The 22,514-nt window shown below is 34.4% G+C and overlaps 1 protein-coding gene and 1 pseudogene across 1 annotated transcript in view; one reads left to right on the forward strand and one right to left on the reverse strand.

The window, feature by feature from the left end:
- INO80 (INO80 complex subunit) overlaps nucleotides 1–22,514 on the forward strand; it is a 117,978-nt gene continuing 95,464 nt past the window's right edge. Inside the window, exons 1-5 of the mRNA XM_006920475.2 lie at nucleotides 1–36; nucleotides 18,163–18,348; nucleotides 18,724–18,893; nucleotides 18,985–19,052; nucleotides 20,881–21,063. Of these exons, the coding sequence (XP_006920537.1) occupies nucleotides 18,206–18,348; nucleotides 18,724–18,893; nucleotides 18,985–19,052; nucleotides 20,881–21,063 (564 nt within the window). The 5' untranslated portion in view covers nucleotides 1–36; nucleotides 18,163–18,205. The remainder of the gene's footprint in view (nucleotides 37–18,162; nucleotides 18,349–18,723; nucleotides 18,894–18,984; nucleotides 19,053–20,880; nucleotides 21,064–22,514) is intronic.
- On the reverse strand, nucleotides 11,868–11,986 carry LOC112469758 (annotated as a pseudogene).

Here is a 22,514-nt window from a genome sequence, read left to right on the forward strand (position 1 = left end):
CGCCGCCGCTGCGGCGGCGGGGCCCGGCGGCCCGAGGTGAGGCGTCTAGACGTGGGTGGGCGAACGGAGGGGGGGGGCGTGTAGGGCCCGTTGCGCCCCTCTCTGCGGGCGACAACTGGGCCGCGTCTTAAAGGGGCCGTCGCCCCCGGCCCTTGGATTTGTTGGGGTTAGTGGGGAGGATGGGTGTGAACACTCTCCGTAGGGTTGGGACCTCAGGGACCTGGGCCTTGTCCTTTCCCTTTCATACCTCTGAGATCTGGGGTCACGCGGTGACCTCAGCCAGCCGAGGAAGCCCGTGGGGCGCCCACACGTGGGGAGTGTGTTAGACCAGGTGCACGTGGGACCCGGTGGGGCGGTGTCGGGCTAACACGTGTGTAGGTTTGGGGGTGGGGTGGGGCAGGGCGGGGGCTGGTTGGGCTCGAGTGGAAACCCTGTGAGTGTCACACCTGTCCTTTTAAGCAAATGAGATCCAAGAGATTGATAGTGTGTTAATTTATGAGGAGTAAGTTGGCGTATGGGTCAGTGGTGCATGCTGCTTGTTGGTGTTTGGTGGGGGTAGCCTAATACGAGCACAGACTTAGAAGTGTGCAGGTGACACTTTCTGATCTTTAAGCTTTTGTAGGGCCTCTAGGAAAGTGTCATCCTATTTGACAGTCTTTCTTGAACTTGGCTGATGAAAACTACTTCCGTAATCACCGAGGTTGGAAGCCCCCTACAGTTTCGGAGTGATAGAGCCCAGGAAGGCACTATTTTAGTTAACAACAGCCAACTGTGCCAAACTCTTCTTTGATTCATACACTGTATAGTTTCTTGTTCCTGTACTTGTTGGTAGGAATAGGAGAGGTAATTAGGGGGTCGACCTCGTTAACATCGCAGGTAACCAGCTCAACTTTTCCAATCAGTGACTTTCTTGATTTGCTTTCCCAAGAAAATTTTCATTGTGGTTTACTAGCTGTGGCTATTCATTTTTTAAAGTAACAGCGTTATTGACCTATAATTCACATACCAAAAAGCATTTTTAAAGTGTACAATTCTGTGATTTTAGTATACTCATAGAGTTGTACAGCTATCATTATCTAATTCATCACCCTCGAAAGAAGCTCCTTTAGCAGTCACTCCTCATTTCTCTTTCCCCAGCCCTTAGCAACTAATCTATTTTGTCTTTATAATTTGCCTATCTTGGGTATTTGTAAAAACGGAATCACATAATATGTACCCTTTTATGGGTGGCTTCTTTCACTTAATGTTTTCAAGGTTCATTTATGTTGTAGATAAACATACATCTACGTATGTATGTTTATCAGAACTTCGTTCCTTTTTATTGCCAAATAATATTCCATTCACATTGTGTTTTATGCTTGAAATTCACAAGGTCTTCCTATAAAATGACAATTTGAGATGATTACATATGGTAAAGTTGCATGGCTACTAGATTTTAAAACATTTGAATTTTTAAGGATTAATTTCATTATTTTAGTTTACTGTGTTCTTTTCCTCCACATTTTTTTTTGTTTCAGAAGAATCCAAACCAATTTTTAAAGATCTGTCTTTTGATAGGAAATAATTATAAAGAGCACAAATATGATTAGAAAAGTTTATGACTAAAAAACATTTTGAGTATATCAAGGTGGAAATGTGGTTGTATAAGCAACAGACCGTGAACTATGGTGTTATAATTTCACTTAATGAAACTTTGTCATAGTACTATGTCAACATACAAGTTCACACAAAACAAATGCTGGAATGCAGTGAATTTTAGAGTAGTCAGAACGGAATAGGGTTAATAGGAAACTTTGAGTTTGTGTAGGAACATAAGTGAATTTGATGACAGATTTTAAAGGTGGATCTTAAGTATACAAAATTTAATACTTAGCATGTAGAGGATGAGAATAGCGTAGTCACTAATACTTACTAACTAACCAATACTTACTAACCACCTTTTATAGGCACTAATCCTAAAATTTTGAGGGCTAGGTCTTACCTCCTAACACCATGACTTTGGGGGTTAGGATTTCAACATATGAATTGAGGTAGCCAGACACAAACATTCAGACCATTTCTTAGGTTAAATCAGAAATTTAGTTAGAGAAGTGTTAGATTCACTTGCTAATCATAATGCAGTAGGTTTGCTTCGGTTTGAAAAGTTGATCACAAAGACACTTAATGCCTGTGTTTAATAGATACACAAGAGAGATTTCTATACATGTTAGATCTGAAGTAGGAAATCAAAAACAGCAAATGTAACTGACATTTAGCTATTGAAAAATCTCTGGGATTAAATGCTGTCCTTATTTTGAATGGACTAGAGGATGGGTGAGTAAACTGTGACATGCTTTTATAAATCTTACCTACCAAGGATTGACAGCCTGTGGCGATGGTCTCTAAAGAAGGCAGGATTCTTACTTTTTTTATGTGCTCTGGATGCTTTTGCAGTCTAAAGCCTGTGAACCCCTTCTCAGTATGACTTTTAAATGTATAAAGTATAGTTCACATATTTAAATTATTTGTAATATAAGAAATTTGTTTTTATTATTGAGTTAAATAACGACTAGTGATAGTTCTGCTAAATATCACTGTGGTATGCTGCCTACATTCAGAATTGGAAGAAATGCTACTTTCAGTTATAGGTTAGTGAAAATAAAGATGTAATTTTTTTTTCCATGCAAGTTCATGGAACAGTAGTTTAAAACTCATAGTATAAGAGCCTCTGCTAGAGTGTCCGGGACACATAACTGAGTTATTTCATATGGGGCAAACCAGTGGTTTCAAAATAAGTAGGATTATTATTGACTCTTAAATTCATGTTCACAAGAACACGAACATGATTTAATGGGAAAATCAGATGATAGTCCAGCTAAGGAGAAACCTGGTAGCATAATGGAAAGACATTGTTTTTGGACATAAAAAGACTTGAGTTTGAGTCCCACTTATATCACTGGGTAAGTTGCTGAACTTTTTTTTTTTTAAGTTTTTCTTATCTATAAAATGGAGATAATAATTTTCACTTCTGAGATTACATGACATTAACTATGAAAAGCATATTGATGAATGTTAAATTTTCATCTTTTAAGAAATTAACATACCAAAGGTTGTGACATATATTTAGTTTTGATTTGGAAGAGGGGAAACTTAAGTAGTAGGAAGAAACAATATCTATGGCATATAGGCTTTTCTCAGGGTTATTCAAGTGTAGAGTTCACCTTTTGGTAATGGTACTAAAACTATTCTTATTCCTTGTAAAAGAACAAATAAGGTGCCTCCAGGATTGCGTGTTACAGTTGGTACAAAGCCACAGTACATCCACTCTTAGGCTATTGAATGAATGAGTTCTAATTATTGTACCTGAAGGAAGAGCAAATTAAGCAGGAGGAAGTTTCCAAAAAATGGCAGTATAAATGATGAAGGCAAGGGTGAGGCTTTTATACGAAGATAAATTTTACTCTACAGTGGAATAATGAAGACTGAGATGGACTATGATTAAATTGTATTGAATTAGGAAAAACGAATAATAATCCTGGAAAATTAGAACTGTCTTGGAAGATGAATATTGTTTGACAAGGCTTGAGTAATGACTGGTTTGTTTATGAAACTTACTAGCACAGAAGGTGGCTAAGGCTCAAGAACAGACCAGACATAATTTAAGGGTTACAAAGCCAGGACTTTTGTGATCCAGCCGTAATTCATTTCAGGTCAACAAACCATTTAATGATACTTGTACCTAATGGTTTACGAAACTCTTTATTCTGTTAATTTACTCAATAAATATTTATTGAACACCTAGTGAATGCTTTTTGATCTTCTCAATAACCATTTGTTGAGCATCTACCACACTCAAGGGACTATGTGGACTCTGGGGGGTGTACAGCGAATTGATACAGTTTGTATCTATTTGACGAGTACAGAGGGGCTCTGCAAAGATAAACACAATTATCTCAAGTGACCATAGAGAAGTATAAACCTAAATGTTTCTTTTGAGGTACTGATAGGAATTACTAGTATAGACCTAAATGTTTCTTTTGAGGTACTGATAGGAATTACTAGTATTTAGGGTTTGTTTGTTTTTAATTTATTTTTTTTAACGTATTGAGATATTCTTTTTATTTGCTTAAAGGCCCTACTCTACCTTGTTAACAGAAGCATTATAATCCAATGGCAGTGTAGGATAGCCCAATCCCTTTTAGATCGTAGAGACAGATGACACATGTTTAAATTTTAGCTCTCCCTCTTGTTATCTGTGTGGTCTTTGGAAAGCTATTTAAGCCTGTTTCTTCATCTGTTAAATTAGAATAATAGTAGTACCTACTTTATAGAGAATAATTGTGAGAGAAATCTATGAGTACATAGAAATACCTAGACTCGTACCTGGCACATAGTGCTCTTGCTTCAAGTGTAAGCTATAATTACAAGTGCCATTTTATTGTGACAGTTTAATCAGGAATTTAGTAATCTAGAGTTTTAATTTATAAAGTATGGAAATCAGAATCTTTTTATTAGTAGAAAATACCACAGATCTTTTTTAGATAAGGCAGAGGAAAATTATATCAATAAAGAAAATAGTTATGCATTAATCTTTATGTAATGAATACCAGTAGATGTTAATAGAAATATCTTTCTATTTAATATTATAACTCAAAGAGGTATATATTGCAACATAGAACTTTTTAGTTTAGCCTCAAAATATTTCTGTCCAGGATGTCATTCTAATGTTAGTAATAGTTTGTCCTTCTAAGAGTCATTCTCAGAATATAATTGCCCAAGCTTCTGGAGTAGGGCTTGGAAAAGTTTTCCTATCAAGAGTCACATGATAAATCTTATGCCTTGCTGGTCATACCTTCTCTGTTGCAGCTACTCAGCTCTGCCATTGTAATGTGAAAGCAGCCATAGTCAATATGTAAATGAACGAGTGGGGCTGTTTGCCAATAAAACTTTATCTGTGGGCACTGAAATTGTAATTTCATATAATTTTTGTGTGTCACTAAATAAGATTTCCCCCCCAATTATTTAAAAATGTAAAAACCATCTATATCTGTCTAGATTTACAAGAATGGGCAATGGGCTGGATTTGACATGCAGGCCATATTGTGCCGACTCTTACTCTAGAGTCTAGGCTCTGTAACTCCCTGGCTAGGTGATCTTGTACAAGTTATTATTAAGCCTCAATTCCCATCTTTTAAGTGGGGGCTGATAATAGTATCACTTTATATATAGAGTTGTTAGAAATAAATACTTCTGAAGTGCTTAGCACCATTCCTGACACATATTAAGTGTTTAATAAGTGTTTAATAAATGTTATATATTATTATCATCTAATTGAACCTCCTTATTTTACAGTGAGGATATTGGGACACAGAGAATTGCTGATAGTCTTAAAGTCTACCAGTGGCTTGTCAATAGCATTAAACTCACAGCTCTCGACTTCAGCTTCTCTTTATACCCTACCGTGCTGCTTTCATAGAGGACTGCAGTATTTAATTCAGTGAAGATATTGCTTGACAAAACTATTCTATTGAATACCATAATGGTAGATACATAACATTATGCATTTGTCAAAACCCATAGTGCTTTTCAGCACAAAGAGTAAACTTTAATGCGTGCAAATTAAGCAAAAATCATTTAGGAAGTCAAGGATCCCAGGAAGGAATGTAGACAGACTGTGACAAGAGAATCTAATTGTATTACACATGTATGAAACAACCTTACTCAAAAGGGGAGAAGAGTAATGCTTACCTAAATAACCTTGGAAATGAGTGGAATCTAAGAAAAATAAGAATTGCACATAAGCACTGTAGTCTAATTGATAAAATTGTGTCCCATGGGGGTACAAGTTAATTCTGATACTGATATACATGTATAATGTAATTGAACAAATTAAGTAAATGGCAGGAGACAGGCTTCTTACTGTTGGAGTGAGAATTTATAGATAAATGGGAAGGAAGCTAGAATGATCCATATGGTAATGGATTAGAGTTGAAGATAAGAGTATGAAACCATGTTTAGCTTAATACAGATACCAATGGTTACATACTGAGATATTCATAGATAATGTACATACTTGGGTTTATATACACAGTTTTTCTGTGCTCTTGTCAGCTGAGAAGGTTAAAAGAAAGAAAACTAGGAGTACACACCTGGTACCCAGATCTTGGTTTCTAATACCATTATCCAATAAAAAGAACTAGAACTTGGAGAAATGGCCAATTCTAGGAAATATACAAGATGAGCCTGGAGCATCTTGTAGTGCCAGAAGTAAGGAAGCGCTCCAACCACCACCACCATAACACATCAACCACGACCTCACATTGATGAGCACATGTCAAAGGAGCACAGGAGCCAATGACCAAAAAGTTCCCAATGATCAAAACTGGAACAATTTGAGCAGCAGGATAAACAAAGCAGCATTAGATGATAACCCATAATGTAAAATTGACATTTAAGAGTCTCTATTGACCTAAAGATGTAATTTAATAAATGAATGTACTTTTACTATAGGAAAACTAAATGTAAAGGTGGATATTGGAATTTCGGTTGTTTATAGATGGCCCTTTATTCTTAATAATAGCCTTTCACCATCACTCATGTAGTAATGGAGGGTTAACTATACGGAACTGGTAACTAAATTTTTCTAGCATTTAGTGTGGGATCTTTATTTTTCACAAGTAACTATCAAGTAAGTTAATGTTATCTTCCCTTTGCTGAGGAATGAACTGAGTTGCTCAAGATTTTCTGGGCTGAGAATGCAGTCCTTCGTCTCTTCTGCGGGAGGATTTTTTTTTTCTCAGCTATCTTATTTCCTGAAAAAGGTAAGTGTTTTCATGGATCTAGCTGTGAAAATCGAAGTCACTGATTCTTCAGTAAGAGGAATTTTTAGCAATGTTTTCAAATTTTTAATTTGATAAAGTGTTACTAATTCATATTGGGTATTTTTTACCAAAAGACTTATGAAATATATAGCCTAGGACCTCTAACATAGCCTAATTTAAAAAATTTTTTTAAATTACCATGTGAAGGGTTCACCAGCTACTTCAGGAAACATTTCTTCCCTTTAGGATTTTTTGAGTTAGTAATATTTAGACTCTAAATGCTTAATAAATAGGGATTACACTTCTTTGACCAAATCCTCTCTGTGGTGTTTACTATAGAACTCCCTGGAGGCAGTTGTGCTAGTAAGGCTGTTTTATAATTCCGATAAGATGTTTTAGTTCCCCATCTTGGTAAAGATATTCTTCTAGGAAGTTGAAATGGTTCTTTCCTAGAAGAAAGCATATGCATTGTAATTGATTTTTTTATTTTGACCTTGGTAACATTTCTTTTGGTACAATATCCTGATTTCATTAAGGGTGAAAAGTTGGGAAGGGGAAATGTGGATATAAGCGTTTTTTCTTTCTCACAATATACCTGTTAGGTAGGCCAAAATATTTTTCTCTTTGCCATTTTAGAAATTTATGAAAGAAAGGGCCATTCTTTTTTAGTCAGGAGTTCTTTATTCCATTTAAAATGCAGCTGTTATTTTTATCTCTGGAACTTTGGGTAAACTCTGGGCTTGTTAATTTGCTAGACTGTTCTCATGCTTTTGTAGTGATCCCTTTGGTTGAGCAGGTGGTTTCTGGCCTCCATGTAGAGGGCTCTATCAGCATCTGCTCCTTGAGGACAAGTTCTTTTCTCCTTGTGTTTAATTCAGTATCTGGTATATAGTAGTCTCTTAGTAAATATTCAGTGGTCTGAATGGAAAGTTTTGGTTCAACTTGAATATTTAAAGAGTGCTTTGTGATTTACTTACCTCTTATTTGCCATGTGTAGGGTGACCAAATATTTATTGTTCAAATGTGAATACTTTTGAAAGCAAAGGGAGAGTGACTGTTAGTAATTATGCTTAGGAAAACAGGCATAAACTTAAACTGTCTTAGGCAAACCAGCTAGGAGATATGGTCACCCTAGTCATGATGCTTTTTTATTTTTATGTCATAGCAGAGTCTGGTAGTGAAGAATCAAGTTTTGGAGCCAGTGGTAATAGATATGAGTTATAATTCTGGCTTGGGCAAATTATTGAACTTAACTCAAATGATAATAAGATTTTAATTATTTTGAGGATTAAAGGAGCTCGTATTATTAAAGCCCCTCACACTGGTGTGCTCTCATTCTGTGTTAGGTCCTTTTATCTTTCCGCCCATCATGCCAGAACTAGAGTTTTTACTTTCAACAGAGGCTGGCTTTGAAGGAGTTCTTTTTTTTTGTTAAGATTATTTGAAACATTTCAGGGAATGCATAAATGTTTTTTAGCTGAGCCATTGAACTTGTTTTTGTTAAAGTTGTATAATTTTTGGTGGGCAGGAAATGAATGCCCTCTCAAACCTAATTACTTACTCTTTCTCAAAATATTTGTGAAAAACTTTTCCCTCCAATTATTTTTTACAGAATTGCAAAAAGATATTTTCATAATTTAGATTTAGCAAAATAAAAAAAGTCACTGGTAACCTTTATTTCAACTGAATGTAGTGATACAAGTAAATTTTATTGGGTAGGAAAAAGATGATTTAAGTGAGAATTTCATTAAGTTTTTTATCAGTATTTATACCATCAGAATTATGTGTTCTCTTTTGGTATTCGAATTATTTTCCCCCCTGTATTTTTGATGTTTTGCTCATTTAATCCATTTTAATTATTTAAAAAAGGAAACCAAAGAAAAGCAGTTACTGTGTGCTTTGTGTATTAGTACAGGCATCCACGTTGTGAACCAAAGGGAATTATTCTGGTACTAAGACTTCCAACTACTTCTGGTATTGCATTTGATTCTTTGCTTTTTAAACAACAAGTAATAAGGTAATGCAGAAAGACCTAGGGTAAAGAACAATCACAATGGTATAGATCCAAATAAGAGAACTAAGAGAAATTATTTGTCCATTAAGTATACAATAAATTGTTGCTTCTTCAAAAAATTGGAGAGTTGGTAAAGACACTTTTGCTTTTTTTTTTTTTTTTTTACACCAGTAAAGGATGCTGGTTAAGTATGGCATATATCATAGGAGCTTTTAGTATCTTCCCTCATACTGGTACTAGAGGAGCACATAGTGGCTGGAAATTTAATCCTAATCTGAGAGCTGCAAAAGAGAACATATACTAGGATCTTCTGGAATATTTCTGGGTAGTGTTGGAACCCAACAGACTTACATGAAAAACCAGACATTTGTGTTGGGAATTTTCACCTTTATTTGGTGTGTTGTTGCAAAGGCAGCCACTTAGTTTGATTGCATATTGTTTTAATGCCCAGTGCAGACTGATTTTTTAATACCCTTGCTAACTGATAAAGAGTAAAACCAAGCAAATAATGATTAACAATTTTTTTAATGTAGAAGTTTCTAATTTTGATGTAGTCAGTTTCTCAGTATTTTCTTTTATGGTTAGTGCTGTCTTTGTCCTATTTAAGAAATTTTTACCCATTCCAAGGTCACAAAGATATGTTCTTATATTTTCTTTTGGTAGCTTTATCATTTACCTTTACATTTAAGTCTGTGATTCATCTCTCAATTTTATTTTCGTGTATGGTATGAGATAGGAGTTTGAGGTTCACCCCCCCACACACCACATATGGATCTCCAGTTGTTCCAGCAACATTTGTTGGAAAAGCTTTCCTTTTCCTGTTGGATCATTTTAGTGCCTTTGTCAAGAATCAGTGTGATCATGTAACCGGGCCTCTTTCTGGACTCTATTCTGTACCATTGTTTTATTTGTCTCTCCTTATGCCAGTGCAGTACCATTTTGATTACTCTAACTTTTTATAAGTCTTGAAATCAGATAGCATATACTCCAACTTTGTTCATCTTTTAAACTTGTTTGGACTCTTCTGGGTCCTTTGTATTTCCGTATAAATTTTAGGCTAAGCTTGTCAGTTTCTTCAAAAACTCTTTTGGGATTTGATTGAGAATCAGGGGACAGCTGACATCTTAATAATAATTTTATAATCCATGAATATATGGTGGTAGTAATACATATATCTGGCAAGGGAATTGTAACTCATTTCCCTTGTAACTCAATTCCTGTAACTCAACAGTAAAATTACAATTTTTTTCAAATGTGATAAAAAAGACATTTTACAAAGGAAGTTATACAGATGGCCAATAAGCATGTGAAAAGGTGCTCAACTTCTTCAATCAGTAGGGACGTACAAATTAAAACCAGTGATTTTGAGATTTGATATGTCATATCACCAAGTGTTGGCAAAGATGGGAAGCAACTAGAACTCTTTGTTAGTGGGAATGTGAAATAGAACCATTTTGGAAAATTATTTGGTGGTTTCTCATAAGGTTAAACATATACATACCTCTGACCTAGTAGTTCCATTCCCAGGAATTTACCTAAAGAAACGAAAATCCAAATATCCATCAATAGGTGAATACATAAATTTGGTTTTATTCACTCTTATACTGGAATCCGATTCAGCATCAAAAAGTAGTGAACTACTGATACTACCGTGGATGAATTACAAAACATGCTAAAAAACAAAAGTATATGTGCAGTGTGATTCTTGTTGTATAAATTTCTAGAGCATGCAAAATTAATCTGTGGTGATAGAAATCTGAACAATTCCCTCTAGAGCAAGAGATAGGAATTGACTGGGAAGAAGCAAAAAGCTTGACTGAAAGAACTTTCTGTGGTAATGAGCAATTCTTGATATATCTGTGTATCATCAAACTATTTTTGTATTTAATATCTGTACTTTTCAATATATATAAATTTGTAAATTTATTTGAAAAATAACATTAAGAATTTTGAAAAATATTAAAATTGAAATTAAAAAATAGAAAGTAGAGGAGGTTTCTCTTAGTCCAATTTCTAGAATAAACACCTTCTGTTGTTTGGGATATAACTTTCCAGACGTTTTCTAGTCTTATAGCATAGCAGTCAAAGATGAGGGGTCAGATTATCTGGATTCTAATCCACATTCCCTATTAAATTGCATGATCTTGAGCAAGTTCTATAACGTATCAATTTTTGTTTTTTATCTGTAAGTAGGATAATAATAGTAACAATTACTTTAAACAGAAAAATTATTGGGTGGGTTCTTGTGTACCAGAGGTATTATACTGCTGCTAGAATTTTGTAAGAACCCTCTGTATGAGATTTAAATTTGTAAAGTGTTGCAAATATTTTTCACAATTTGTCATTTACTTTTTAATTGTATTTTTTTCTGTGCAGAAGTGATACTTGACTAACATTATTGAGATCTAATTCCCAGTCTATAAAATTTACCCATTTAAAGTATGTATGGTTATAGTATATTCATTGGTTTTAGTATACTGTATTCACAAAATTGCAGCAACTACCACAGTCTAAGTTTAGAATATTTTCCTCAGCTCAAAAAGAAACCACTACCCATTAGCAGTCGCTCATTCCCCTCTACCCCCATGCAACCACTAATCTATTTTCTGTTTCTATGAAGTTGCCTTTTCTGGGTATTTTATATAAATGGAATCATACAATATGAGGCCTTTGTTGACTGGCTTATTTACTTAGCCTAATGTTTTCAAGGTTCATCCACATAGCATCTCTCAGTATTCCATTCCCTTCTATTGTCATAATATTCCATTGTAGGGGTACATCACATTTTTTTGATCCATTCGTCAGTTGATGGACATTTGGGTTGTTTCCACCTTTTGGCTGTTGTGAATACTGCTGGGAAGATTCATATCTAAGTTTCTTTTGGTGGACATATGTTTTTATTCCTCTTGGTTATACCTAGAAGTGGAATTGATGGGTCATATGGTAACTCTATGTTTAACCATTTTTTTCTTTTTAGGTGAGGCAACCCTTGGTTGACCTCATAGATTGCAAGGACCTTGTCAGCTTACAATCCCTTATTTTTTAATTTTTTAATCCTACAGCACCTGGACTTCCTAGGGGGTCTCCCATCCAAGTACTAACCAGACTCGATCCTGCTTAACTTCCAAGATCAGACCGGATCGGGGTTGTTCAGGGTGGCATGGCCATAGACTATGTTTAACCTTTTGAGGACCTGCCAAACATTTACAAACTGGCTACTCCATTTTACATTATCACCAGAGATAGTATATGAAAGTTCCATTTTCTCTACATCCTTGTGAACTCATTATTATCTATCTTTTTTATTATAATCATCCTAGTGGTTGCTAAGTATCTCATGGATTTGATTTGCATTTCCCTGGTGCTTAATAATGTTAAAGCATCTTTTCATGTCCTTATTAGCCATGGGTATATGTTCTTTGGAGAAATGTCTATTCACATTCTTTTTTCGACATTGGGTTACCGTCTTTTTATTATTGTTTTAAGAGTTTTTAAAAATATATACTCGCGCTCAGTCCCATATCAGGCATATAATTTGCAAATTATCTTCTCCCATTTGTGAGTTTCCATTTATAGCACTAATGTTAATTTTAATGAAGCCCAGTTTATCTATTTTTTGTTGTTGCTTTTGCTGTTGGTATATCTAAGAAACCATTACCTCATCTGGGGTCATGAAGATTTACCCTTATGTTTTCTTGTAAGAGTTTTATAGTTTTAGCTCTTATTTATGTCTGTGATATTTTTTTGAGTTAATTTTTGTGTATAGTGTAAGGAAGAGGTCCAACTTAATTCTTTTGTATGCCACCACTATTCAGTTGTCACAGCACCATTTGTTAAAAAGGCTATTCTTTCTTCACTGAATTATTTTGATACCCTTGTTGGAAATCAATTGACTCTAGATGTAAGAGTTTATTTCTGGACTCTCAATTCTGTTTCATTCATTGTATGTCTAGCCTTGTGTCAGTACTACACATCTTAATTCTTGCAGTTGTGCAGTAAGTTTTAAAATAAGAAGTATGAGTCCTCCAACTTTATTCTTCATTTTCAAGATTGTTTTGGCTATCGTAGATCCCTTGCATTTCCATATGTATTTTAGGATCAGCTTGTCTATTTCTGCAAAAAAACAAAAAACAAAGCTTGGATTTTGATAGGTGTTACATTTAATCTGTATATCATTGCCATACTAAAAATATTAAATCAGTTGATCCATGGACCATGAGATGTCTTTTCATTTATCTAGTTCTTTAATTTCTTTAAACAGTGTCTTGTTTTCAGTACATGTATTTGGTTAAATTTATTCCTAGGTTTTCTTTGTTTTTTAGAGTCAAAAGGAAAGTTTATTAGAAAAGGGGTAACGCTCTACAAAGTGTGGTCTCCTCTCAGAGACAGAGAGTGAGAAGGGAGCAAGAGAGGCTTGGAAAGATAGTGAGGGGATATTTCGTCCTTTCTAATGCTGCCGGTTAGTGGAAGTGTTTTCTTAATTTCATTTTCAGATTGTTCATTGTTAGTGTATAGAAACGTATTTGCTTTTTGTAAATTGATCTTGTATCCTAAAAGATGACTTAGCTTATTTATTCTAATCATTTTTTTTAGCACATTCCTTAGGATTATCTATCTATATACAAGATCATGTCATCTATAAATATAGTTTTACTTCTTTTTTTTCCAGTCTAGATGCCTTTTTTCTTTTTTCTTTTTTTTCTTTCTTAATTGCCCTGGCTAGAACTTTTGGTACAATTTTGAATAGAAATTGTGAAAGCGAACAACTTTGTCTTGTTCCTAATCTTAAGGGGGATGGCATTCTGTCTTTTACCATTAGGTATGATGTTAGCTGTGAGTTTTTCATAGATGCCCTTTATTAGGTTGAAGGAGTTCACTTCCATTCCTGGTTGAGTAGTTTTTATTTTGAAGTAGTGTTGGATTTTGTAAAATAATTTTTCTGTGTCTATTGAGATTATCAAGTGGGTTTTATCCTTTGTTTTTAATTGTGGTATAGTATGTTGGTTGATTTATAGTTGTTATACCAACCTTGCATTCCTAGTATAAATTCTAGTTGGTAATGGTGTATAATCCCTTTTATATATTGCTGGGTTCAGTTGTTAATATTTCGTTGAGGATTTTTTTTGTCTATATTATAAGGGATATAAGTCTATAATTTTATTGTGATATATTTGCCTGATTTTGGAATCAGGGTAATACTAGCCTCAGAATGATGTGGCAAGTGTTCTTTTCTATTATTTGGAAGAGTTTGTGAAGAGTTGGTATTAATTTTACTTTAAATGTTTAGTAAAATTCACCAGTGGAGCGATCTGGCCTGGGCTTGCTTTCTGTGAAGTTGGAAGGATTAAATTTTATATGATCATATACATCAGACTTTTCATTTTCTTTTGGTCATACGTACATATAAGGGTCTTCCATAACCTAACCTGCAGTTTTCTCATCAGAGATGCAGATATGTAGATAATGTAGTCTATAGTGGTTATAGATTCTCATATAACATTTGACATAATCTAACACTCATAAGTAATCACCTTTTCCTAATCTCCCATTGCACTTTATCTATACATCTCTAAGTGACTGCCCATGTACTTTTTATTGTAGTTATTTATGTTGAAGTCTTGCTTCCTCTATTAAACTGAATTTTCCAAAGGAAATACTTTTTTTACACTGCACTTAGAGTTCAGAAATTGAATGGCTGAGTGAATGAAATGTTACTCTAATGTTCATGTGAAAATAACATTTCACTTTTTTTGGTCTTACCTTCTTTATCTATTGAAATATTTTAGAGTTCATTTATTTGGCCCAATCGTGCTATTTGTGCTATAGCCTTGCAAATTATCAGTATAACCTCTGGATCTGATTCAGTAAATCACATTCAGTCATAATAGGTTTAAACGGGCAACAGACTCTCTGAGTTACAGAAGAGCAGAGATGGGAAATTCAGTTATTTTGTTTCCTTAAAGTTTGGCTTTTTGTATAAGCTGTAGCTCATAACCTGCTACAGATTGTCTTTAGTACTTTAAAAGCTTTAAAGCTATAGTTAATCTCATAAGAGCTGTACCTTCATTCAACCTTTTACCAAACATTCAAAGAAGAATTAACACCTGTTCTTCTCAAACTATTCTAAAAAATTGAAGAGAGGGGAAGGCTCCCAAGCTCATTTTGTGAGACCGGCATTACTCTGATTCTAAAACCAAAGACATTACAAAAAAGAAAATTGTAGGCCAGTATTCCTGATGACTATAGATGCAAAAATACTCAACAAAAATGTTAGCAAACCAAATTCAGCAAAACATTAAAAAGATCTGTAATTTGCAGATGTCCTGATATATATAGAGAACCCTAAAGATTTCACCAAAAAACTATTAGAACTGATACATGAATTCAGTAAAGTGACAGGATATAAAGTTAATATCCAGAAATCTATTGCATTTTTATACACCAATAATGACCTATCAGAGAAATTAAGAAAACACTTCTATTTACAATCGCATCAAAAGAAAAAAGTACCTAGGAATAAAGTTAACCACGGAAGTAAGATACCTGTACAAAGAAAATTATAAGACATTGAATGAAGAAATTGAAGAAGATAGAAATAAATGGAAGCATGTAGCGTGCTCATGATAGGAAGAATTAACATTGTTAAAATGTTCATACTATCCAAAGCAATCTAAATTCAATGCAATCCCTGTCGATATATGAATGACATTTTTCACAGAACTAGAACAAATAATCCTAAAATTTATATGGAACCACAAGTGACCCCAAATAATTAAAACAATCTTGAGAAAGAGCAAAGTTGGAGATATCACACTACTTGGTATCAGATTATACTGCAAGCCTATAGTAATCAAAACAGATGGTACTGGCATAAAAACAGGTATATAGATCAGTGGAACAATAGAGAGCCCACAAAGAAACCCATGCCTGCATTGTCAGTCTATGACAAAGGAGGCAAGAATACACAGTGGGATTAAAGAGTCTCTTTAATAAATTGTGTTGAGGAAACTGGACAGTTACATGCAAAAAAAATGAAACTAGACCACTTTATTACAACAGATACAAGCACAGCAAAGAAAACCACCAACAAAGCAAAAAAACAGCCTACTGAATGGAGAAAGATATTTGCCAATGGTACATCCAATAAGGGGTTAATATCCAAAATATGTAAGGAATGCATACAACATAACACAGGAACAATTCAATTAAAAAATGGGCAGAGGATCTGAATAGACATTTCTCCAAAGAGGACATACAGATGGCTGGTAGACAGAAATGAGAAGATGCTCAATGTCACTAATCAGAGATATGCAAATTAAAACCACAATGAGATTATCATCTCACACCTGTCAGAATAGCGATCATCAATAAATCAACAAGTGTTGGCAAGAATGTGGAGAAAAGGATGGTGGGATAGCATACTGATGGAAAACAGTATGGAGGTTCCTCAAAAAATTAAAAATGGAACTACCATATATATGACCCAGCAATCCCACTTCTGGGTATTTATCCAAAGAAATCCAAAACACTAATTTGAAAAAAATATGTGCATCTTTATGTTCATTGCAGCATTCTTTACAACAGTCATGATATGAAAGTGACCTAAGTGCCATTGATAGACAATGGAATATTACTGGGCCATGAAAATGTTGTCATTTGCAACAACACAGATGGACGTAGAGGGTATTGTGTTAGGTGAAATAAGTCAGACAGAGAAAGACAAATACCATATGTTTTCACTTATAAGTGAAATCTGAAAAATATAAATGAACAAACAAAAGAAACAAACTCATAGTTATAGAGAACAAACTGATGGTTGCCAGATGGGAGAGGATTGGGGAACGGGTGAAAAAGGTAGAGATTAAGAAGTACAAATTGACAGTTACAAAATAGTCACAGAGATGTAAAGTATAGCATAGAGAATATAGTCAGTAATATTGTAATAAGTATGTACTGTGTCAGGTGGGTATTAGACTTATTGGGGGATCACTTAGTAACTTTTATAAATGTTTAACCACTATGCTGTATACCTGAAACTAATGTAATATTGAATGCAACTGTAATTGAAAGATAAAACATTTTTTTAATAAAAAATAAAATTATTTTAGAATAAAAAAAAAAATTAATTGACCATAAATGTAAGGGTTTATCTCTGTATTCTTAGATATGTTCCATTGGTCTATGTGATCATCCTTATGGCAGTACCATACTGTCATGATCACTGTAGCTTTATAAGACGTCTTAAAACCAGGAAGTATAAGTCATCCAAGCCTGTTCTTTTTCAAAATTATTTTGACTATTCTGGTTTCATGTGTTTCCATGTAAATTTTAAGAATCAGCATATCAATTTCTGAAAAAAGCAGCAGCCTGCTGGGAGTTTGATAGAAATTGTTTTAAATCTATAATTCAATGGGGGGAGAATTTCTGACATTCCGTTTGAGTAGAAAGATTATTTTGGGAAAATTTAAAAAACTATAATAAAAAGACGACTCAAGATAAAGACATTACTGTTTCCTTTAAAGCTTATACCTTAGTTTGTTAGATTATGAACTTTTAAAACATACTTTGCCATTTATTGAGTCAATTTTGTAGGTCAGGTGGTTGATTGCTTTATCTATGTTATCACATTATTTAATCCTGGCTTCGGCACTTAACTCTTTAAAGATAACAAGGTAGAAAGCAGAAGATGTTATATGAAAGATGGAAAATTGTTATATTGATTATTTCTCTAGTGAAGACATTCTGACTCTAACATTGTCTTTAACAACTTAAGGTAATGAAAAGAATGCTCAGGTTATACCTGTGTTTCCCATCCTCACTTTTATTCTCCTTGCTCCAGTTTTCTAAATTATTTCTGAATCTTATACTTTATGGCATAAAATACTCTGCCAATATATTTGTTCTCTTGTAAATGGAATACCTCACACATATGTAAATGCAAAATGAAAAAAGGGAGCATCTCTTTTGAAAATGAAGCTGAGAGCAATGTGATGATGCTCCCCTGTGATGTGTACAACAGTGAACTTGTATAGATTTAGATTAATGTAATTGTTAATTGTAGGGCAAAAGAAGTACATATAAATTTTAAGTTGCTCTTTCAAAGAAGCATATGAATTTCCATTGTGATATATGACAGTATTTCTGTATTTTGATCTTCTTATCCTTTTAACTTCTGCCTTTGCGTTAGAAGGCAGTGCCTATTAAGAACTTTTATCATCATCTTTCTACATATTGCTGTCTTGCATGTGTTCTACAAGGTGTGATTTCTCTTCACATTGATAGCAAGGAGGCAAGATAAAGAGAGAATGAATAGTAGTTCATCTTTCACTGCTTATCTCCATTCAACAGCCGTGCAGTCGGAAACCCTTGTGCATGAAGACAGATTTGTTCTATGGCCTCGGAGTTGGGTGCCGGGGACGATGGCGGCTGCACTGAGCTGGCAAAGCCCCTCTATCTTCAGTACCTGGAGAGGGCCCTCCGGTTGGACCATTTCTTGCGACAAACATCAGCCATCTTCAACAGGAATATTTCTAGGTATGCTAGTCCATCTTCCCAATATAATGTTTGTCCATATTTCCTTCTTTTAAAAAATGCCTCATAAAGATACAAATAACAACAAGAAGGATACTTGAAGTAAGTTCAGTGTGATTTTTTTTTTTTTTTCCTGCCATCTTGACCGGAAGTCTCCTGTTTGGCCACATTTCTGATTCCTAAATTCTTGTAGATTTTAGGGTTAAAATATTTTATGATTTTTAGTGCGTTTGGTATTTTTTTCTTCCTTTCAAATAAAAGACAGTCGACTTATTCAAAGGATCAGTTTCTTCTATAAAATGTTCAGCGTACTAACCATAAATTATAATTTTGGGTCAGCTCTGACTGTGGCTTTACCATTCTTCCTTCAATTTATAGTGATGAAAGTGAAGATGGACTGGATGACAATAATCCTTTATTGCCCCAGTCTGGGGATCCCTTAATACAAGTTAAGGAAGAACCTCCAAATTCATTGCTTGGTGAAACTTCTGGAGCAAGCAATTCTGGAATGTTAAGCACATACTCCCTGAATGGAGTTCTACAGTCAGGTTAGTGTGTCGTGAGATCCCTCTTTGGACTCTCAGTTCTCTCGGGGCAGTCATCCTTTCATTTTATTATTTTTTATGTTTCTTTACACAGAATCAAAATCTGACAAAGGCAATTTATATAACTTCTCTAAGTTGAAGAAAAGCAGAAAGTGGCTAAAGGTAAGAGAAGGCAGAATGTTTATAATTCAAATAACCTACTAAAATTTCAAATAAAAGGGAAAGGATATTGATTCATTTTGGTACATTGGCAGAGATTTTTCTAGACATGAGTCTTATTCTGGGTGTGGTTTTTTTGAAGAAATAAAAGTCTTGAGTACTCAATGAAGTTCATTTTAAAAAACATTATTGAGTTCATAGCACAGTGTAGAGCAAGGGAGTACAAATATATATTAGATAAGATCCTTGTCCTCACTGGCTTACATTGTAATCAGAATTATTAATTTACTTTTTATCAGTTCCGAAGTAGTTTATTCACCAAATATTGGTTGAGCACATCCTACATGCCAGGTACTATTGTAGACTAGACATGGTTCCTGCCTTATAGAGCTTACATTCTAATGGAAAGAGGCAATGAGTAAGCCTGTAAACAAATAAGTAAACATGGCTTCTTTAGAGAGGTAACATTTCAACTAATTTCTGAATAATCAGAGAGAACCATGTGAATGTTAAAGATATGAGCATTTCAATCAGAAGAACTGCGGAAGTCCTGAGAAAGGGAGCAACTCAGTATGTTTAGAGAAGAAAGAAGGCTGCTGTGGCTGGAGCCTAGTGAGTGAGGGAGTGGTAGAAGATGAGGTTAGAGACCTGAGCCTGATCACTTAGGCCTTTATACACCATGTTAAGTAATTTGTAGTTTACTCTAGTGACAGTGGTAAGCCAGCTATTGGAGTGTTTATAAGCACAAGAGCAGAATAATCTGGTTTCCACTATTAGAAGATTACTGTTGTTGGCCAAACTGAGTTAAGGAAAGCATTTCTTCTGTTGAAACTAATTATTTCTCTATTTCATCTTTTTCTTGTGAAGAGCTCAAAGTAACAAAGATACTCTTATTACTATCACTAGGCCCTTTTAAAAACTCGTGTGTGTAAAAAGCCTGATTTGCTTCATATCAGTGAAGCCATTGGGAATACAGAAGAAATCTTTATGTTTAGCCATCACATTTTTAAAAATTGAGGTGTAATCACATACCATAAAATCTACCCTTTTAAAATGTATAATTTAGTGATTTTTGGTATATTCATAAAGTTTTGTGCAGCCATCAACACTATCTAATTCCAGAACATTTTCATCACTCCAGAAAGAAACCTCTGTACTCATTAGCAGTCATTTCCCATTCTCTGCACCCCCAGCCTCTGGCAACAACTAATCTATTTTCTCTCTCTATGGATTTGCCTTTTCTGGTCATTTCATATAAACGGAATCATATAATATGTTTTGCCTTTTGTGTCTGGCTTCTTTCACTTAGCATGATATTTTCAAGGTTTGTTTATGTTGTGGCACATATCAGCACTTTATTTCTTTTTATGGATGAGTAGTATTTCATTATCTGAATATTTTGTTTCCCCACTCATTGGTGGCTTTGGGGTTGTTTCTCCTTTATTAGCCATCACAGCTTGCTTTCTGTATTTTCTGTCCTATAGAAAGAAGTCTTTTTTTGTTTTGTTTAGTTTTTTAGGTTTTTTTTTTTTTTTTGCCTTGGTATTTGACATTTAGTTAAACTATCTTATGTATAGTGTAAGTACTTAAAAAAATTTAGCCTTGTTGATGTTTATAGCATTTGCATTTTAGTGCTCTTTAATTTGTGCCCATTGGGTTTAAGTGGTATCATTTTGTTTTTCAGTTGAATTGGTAAAGAATAGCATAGGGAAACTGGAATGAATGTTCTCCAGCTGTTTTTGTCATTGTTTTGGCATCTGGAAAAAATGCTCGTATTATAAAAAGAAATGCTTCATAGGAGAAGGTCCATTCTATTTCCTCCCTTTTTCAGAGCATTCTGCTAAGTGATGAGTCCAGTGAGGCAGATTCTCAGAGTGAAGACGATGATGAAGAAGAAGAAGAGGAAGAAGAAGAGGAAGAAGAACTCAATCTCAGCAGAGAAGAACTTCATAACATGTTACGGCTGCACAAATATAAGAAACTTCACCAGAATAAGTATAGTAAAGATAAAGAGGTGAGAGTTTCAGAGAAATCTCAGACTGTCATGCTGGGAATTTACCCTCTGAGTTATATTAATTGAAGATAAATCATTTTAACTTTATATTTTGATGGTAGTGGTGGTTCTAATGACAGCTTTATTGAAATATATTTCATATACCAAAGAAATTTAGCCTTTAAAGGTATACATTTCAGTGGTTTTTAGTATATTTATGTAGTTGTGTTAACTATCATCACTGTCTAATTCCAGAATATTTTCTCACCCCCACAAGAAACCCCACTCCCCTTAGCTATTGCCCCTCATTCTCCCTATTCCTCTCAGCCCTAGGCAGTCATCAGTCCACCATTTGTCTCTAAATAATGTCTAGTCTAGATTTTTCAGACAAATGGAACAGCATAAGGTCCTTTGTGTGTAGCTTCTCTCACTTAGCATAATGTTTTCAAGGTTCATTTATGTTGTGGCATATATCAGTACTTCATTTCTTTTTATTGCCAAATAACATTCCATTGTATGGACATACTACATTTTATTTATCTATGCTTCAGTTGATGAATTAATTGTATTGTTTTTACTTTTTGGCTATTAAGAATCATATCTATGAATAGTGAGTTTTTTCCACTTTTTGGCTATTATGAATAATGCTGCCATGAAGATTTAAGTACAAGTTTTCAGTGTGGACATGTGTTTTCATTTCTCTTGAGTATATACCTAAGAGATAAATCACTGGTCATATGGTAGTTCTATGTTTACCCTTTGAAGGGAGTGCCAGACTGTTTTCCAAACTGGCTGCACCATTTTAAATCTAGTGGGTTTTTTAAAATTCAGTTGCTCTTTACATACTAACATTAGATTGATAATAGTTTCACATGGCAGCTATTTGAATGCTGTTAAAGCCTTCTGATTTTTGACAGAAATGTGGCACTCTGTACATAATGAGCAATAGCATATTTGAAGATCTAAAATCTTTGCAGCAATTAGTTAATGTCTAAAGTTAGTTCAGAAAGCTTAAATAATATGCTAAAGGCCATAAACCCGTAGAAGTGATAAACAGTAAGAAATCTGACTGTTTTAAGACATAGAGTTCCTTTTTAAGGTACAGTACTCAGGTACTTGTTGTATGAAATATTTGTTTTGTTTTGTTTTAACTGAAGTAAAACATATATGGGAAAGTCCACAGATTTTAAGTATACAGCTTGATAAATGTTTATTTAATTTTGATCTTTGACAGGGGACCTTGTAATAATAGTTCTCCATGTCAATCTTGTAGTTTCAGTCCTTGGACGACTCATTTGGCTGTAATCCAGGAAAGAGACCCAACAGTGGACTACCTAATTTTAATTTTTATTCATATTTGTCCATTAGTAGTGAGTGTGATGGAAGTAATATGAGCTTTGGGGGTCAGTTTAAATAAAACGATTGAAAAGATTAACTACATCCTGGAACGAAAGAAAATAGATTATTCATAT

This window comes from Pteropus alecto, unplaced genomic scaffold, assembly GCF_000325575.1.
Source record: "Pteropus alecto unplaced genomic scaffold, ASM32557v1 scaffold86, whole genome shotgun sequence".
Classification (NCBI taxonomy): domain Eukaryota; kingdom Metazoa; phylum Chordata; class Mammalia; order Chiroptera; family Pteropodidae; genus Pteropus; species Pteropus alecto.